This window comes from Phalaenopsis equestris, unplaced genomic scaffold, assembly GCF_001263595.1.
Source record: "Phalaenopsis equestris unplaced genomic scaffold, ASM126359v1 Scaffold000410, whole genome shotgun sequence".
Classification (NCBI taxonomy): domain Eukaryota; kingdom Viridiplantae; phylum Streptophyta; class Magnoliopsida; order Asparagales; family Orchidaceae; genus Phalaenopsis; species Phalaenopsis equestris.
This window is the reverse complement of record NW_018164851.1, coordinates 356,162-360,784: the sequence shown is the minus strand read 5'-3', so window position 1 is coordinate 360,784 and position 4,623 is coordinate 356,162. Positions and strand designations below refer to the sequence as shown.

At 32.1% G+C, this 4,623-nt stretch overlaps 1 protein-coding gene across 1 annotated transcript in view; it reads right to left on the bottom strand.

The window, feature by feature from the left end:
- Positions 1 to 701: 701 nt before the first annotated feature.
- The window catches only part of LOC110026977, a 46,982-nt gene continuing 43,060 nt past the window's right edge, over positions 702 to 4,623 (bottom strand). The window contains exon 6 of the mRNA XM_020728224.1: positions 702 to 1,192. Within this exon, the coding sequence (XP_020583883.1) occupies positions 751 to 1,192 (442 nt within the window). The 3' untranslated portion in view covers positions 702 to 750. The remainder of the gene's footprint in view (positions 1,193 to 4,623) is intronic.

Genomic DNA, 4,623 nt, shown 5'->3' with positions numbered 1-4,623 from the left:
CTGGATGGAAATATACAATGAGTGTATATCAGATCAGAAGCATAAATTTTAGAGTTAAATGCGTCCAGTTTGAAATGTTAATCACATGCCTTGTTTAAGAGTTTTATTTCTCACTAATCAGACTAGATAATATAACTTAATCTGCTCAGGCTTGCTGTCTACTCTTTCATAAATTTTATTCCTATTCCATCCCATGTCAGTTACATGGTTCGAAGTTACAGAAGGCCCTCGACAAACCTCCAGCATTTTCCATAAAACAAAAACTAAAATGGACTATAAGCAACTTAATAACCATTTGTTCTATAGAAAATTTCAATAAGACGACATAATCATGCCAAATTCTACCCTAGAACTTCCTTTTTTTTTGGCACAACTTCGCAAAAACAGCTATCAGATTTGTTTTTTTCTTGACAAGGGTCTGCTTTGTTTATTATTATTATTATTATTATTATTATGAGCACAGTACTTCCAATTCAAGCGTCTAGTTAAGCTTTAACTCATTAAGCACGCTAATAATTTCCAAGGGAAGACTATGTGATCATTAATCCTGCTCTTCAGTACATAAAACTGGGGTAGACAATTTAATCATCGCAGCAAACAAGCCTTTATCTAAAGAATCCAGATACCAGGTAAAACCTACTTATCAAACTACAAATTAACATAGAATTATACATATTGACAATTGAATATGAGCATAATCATCAATATATAATACATCTTGATAAATAAATAGTTTTCTAGCATTATAAATCACATACCCCATATGTTATTTGTCAGTATGTTTACCTCTGCAGCAGCCCATGATGCCCAATTCACAACAGTACCAAAAAAAAGCTCCCAAAACCAGAGATCCACGGCAAGTATAGATGAAAAAATAAACAAGGCCAGTGTCTGGTACCTGTTGAGAGGCCAGCCAGAGAGTTCAGCCAATGTCCTCAGGAATGGTAGAGATTGGATGTCAAGCTTCCTCTTTGTTATAGACCAGGCAGTTATCCACCGAACCTGAGAGGGCATCATGTTGAACTCTTCGCGAAGCCGTCTTCCAAAATCAGGCATATGTCCACCTCCATAAAGGACGGCTATCCGCTTATGCCCGCTGTCTATTGCTTTCTGAAGTGCCTCTGCTGCAACTCTATTCCTTTCGCCTATTATTACTGATTTCTCTTCTACCGCTGCTGTTGACTGTGTGAACCTTCAAAAGAATGAAGTTGCTCAGCGCACGAGAAAGGAAAAGCTCACTATGGTCATGACAAAAACAGCAAGTTATATTATCCAAAAGGGGAAAAATTTAACAATAAAAATATAGAAGGGGCTCATTGAAATAACAATTGCATTTCAATGTAGCAGCTATAGATCTGCATAAAATATCTTTAGGCTCATGGAAAAAGTAAAAAAGAGACGGCTTTGCCACTCTTCTGCCTTTTCAAATTAGTTCACAAGCTATAATAAAACTTTGTTCAAATCTATATCAAAACATAGTTGCTATAATATATTTTATGCTGTCATGAGAAATGATGTGTACATTCAAAAAAGTACGGATGGATGTAAAATGCTCATATTTAGAAAATTTAACAAGCGTTGCAGATTTTAGGCATCAGATGTCTCTTTAGATGCTTGCATTATCAGAGTAGCAGCTATGCCTCAATGGTTGGGGAATATTCGCAGCTTTGATGCAGAAGTCCAACTTGGAGAAATATGGTGATGCAAAAAATCAATCACGAAGATACCCAGCATTATACTAAGGCACCAAGCTTCACCCAATTTATCTTACATGAGTTTATGTTAACATTACCACAGAATGATGAGGTTATCACTAAGATTAGGAATCAATACACAATACTTTCCAATATGTTCACATTCTTAAACTCTCACATCCACCATTTTGTCTCTCTTTTGTAACTGTACATCCAAAAGGAAATAAAATAAAAATATAAATGAAATAAAAATTATATATATTAAAACAAAAGAACAATGTTCTTTTATCAAAATTCAGCCAAAAAAATGCTAGTCAAAGCCAGTGCCACTCCCTCTCAACTCTTCAGCTTCCCTTAGTGTTGGCCTCCACCATTGACTGTCGTTAGAAGAGGATCAAAAGCCCTCACCAGCTGAAGTCAAAGCAAAGAAACTTAGGCATGCACATAGTTCAGGTATAAAAATCATTATTTCTACTAACTTTTCTACCATAGATTTAGTTATTTGAGCTTATCTATCGGTTTATATAATGATCTGTGTGGATGCTTATATGCTAAGGTGTCGAGTAATCATCTTATTTGTACCAGAAACTTCAAGAATCCCTCATCTGGAAATCTGTTCATCACCATCACACAGCTTCTGTGGAACTTCTATCACTGATGTAGGTTGCATATCATGCTTACAAGTATATGTGATAGTCTAGTTGAGTGAGATCGTTTAAATTACAACATTACTAGCTCGTTCATCTTGTCAACAGTCCCTACATAAAATTTTATTTATAAGATGGTGGTGAGACTTGCAGTGCTCTATGGCACAGAATGTTGGCTTTTAAAAGAAAAGCATAAAACAGAGTTAAGTGTTGTTGAGATGTGATTGTTTAGTTGGATGAGTGGATTGACACTTAGAGACAAAATATGAAATGAATATAACCATGATAAGGTTGGTGTAGCTCCAGTAGTAGAGAGTTGACTTAGATGGTTTGGTCACATTAAATGCCGACCATCTGATGATCTTGTTAGGAGAGTAGATGTTTCAGATTCGTTATGTTAAGAAAGGCATGAGTAGACCTAAAAAGACTTAGGCAAATTGAATAAAAAATGATCTTAATCTATTAGAATTAAATGAAAATATAACACTCAATAGGACACATGGAGAAAAAGGATTCATGTACCGACCCCACTTAGTGGGATAAAAGCTTGTTGTTGTTGTTGTAAGAATTGGATTCTTCATAATCACATCCCATTAATATTTTTATGGGCTTGAAATGAAAAAGTTTCAAAATAAATTTTAAATATATATTGCACACTCAATTTACCTCCTTCCCTTTGGTGTTCTCACATCAATATTTAACATCACAGCTTGTCGGCTAATTATTTAGCCAAGCATCCTAGAGTAAATCCATAAGGAACACCACTTTCAGTTCATTTTAACCTAAGCACTTCGATTTTTTGGGGATAAAGAGGATAATTCTATTTTTTAAATCTATTAATCATAAATTGTCATACTATTATTGCTAGGGATACATCACCAAAACTTTCTATTCAAACATATTTTATTGGAAATCGATTTAATATAATTGAATGCCAAATCTATTACTTGTCTTTCGACTGTGCTCTTTCACTAAAATTCAAATGAATATTGTTAAAACTTAAATCCAATAAAAATTTTTGAATTTTCTTTGCACTATTTATAGAGATACTAGAATGCAAAAGAAGAAAAAAAATGATTATCATGCCCACTGTTGAGTGCAATAAAACCTCAAGAAAGTAACTTTCAAAGGTATTTCTTGTCACGACTCGAACCAGAATTAATCAAGGTGGAAATAGACGATCGGATGATGGGAACTAAATTTTCTATATTCATTTACAAATTAATAAATGAAAGTCGATTATCAAATTAAATTACAGCAGTATATATAAGTTTACCTCGCTGCTGGTTGTCCGCGTCTTCTATAAACATTTCATCTTCTATCACTCATCTTTTAAATCACTTAAACCTAAAATATTAATTTAAAACAAGAATAAGCTAAACAATGTCAGTGAGTACTCATACTCATAAACCACAGTAATACAAAAAAAAGTGAAGCAATAAACATGTCAGTCAAGTTTTTAATAAATCAATAAAAATATTTGATACAACAACAACAAAGCCTTAATCCCACTACGTGGGGTCGGCTACATGAATCCTTTTTCTCCATTGCGTCCTATTTAGTGTCATATTTTCATTTAATTCTAGTAAATTAAGATCATTTTTAATACAATATTTGATGTTATTCAAAAAACCTTACTCTATCAATATCATGTCAATATCATTTTATATTTACACAACTATCAAAGGAACACCGTCAAAAAATAATGTCAATTAAGACACGTCAATATCAATATTCTTTTCAATATACGTACACGGGTACCTTAGTGTTTCTTCATTAATATCATCAAGAGATAACTTCATTATAGTCAATCATGCACATACAAACAACCAACATAAACATATCATTCATATATTTATGACATTTAATTCAACATACTATATAAAACATACATCAAATACATGAGAGCAAGTGGCTACAAATTTTCACAACAATATGACTGATAAAGAAAAAAATGTCTCAATCAGAATAAAATATGTGCAAGTGTCATTAACTGCAAAATAGTTAAGAAAAAATAAATTATTATTATTAGTTAAAAGTATGAGTACTCACCTCGATATCAATTAATTTGTTATTTGTCTTGACATCGACTCTTCTAAAATGAAAAACCTAAAATAAATATGGGATTCACATTATTCGAAATTTAATTTATTTATTATGCTATTTTAAATAATTTATATTATTTTAATTAGCTACTAAATTTACCTTATTTAAGTAATTTTTTTTTACTTCAATAATATAAAGTTAGTAGCTTGTGACATTATTGCTATTATATATATATA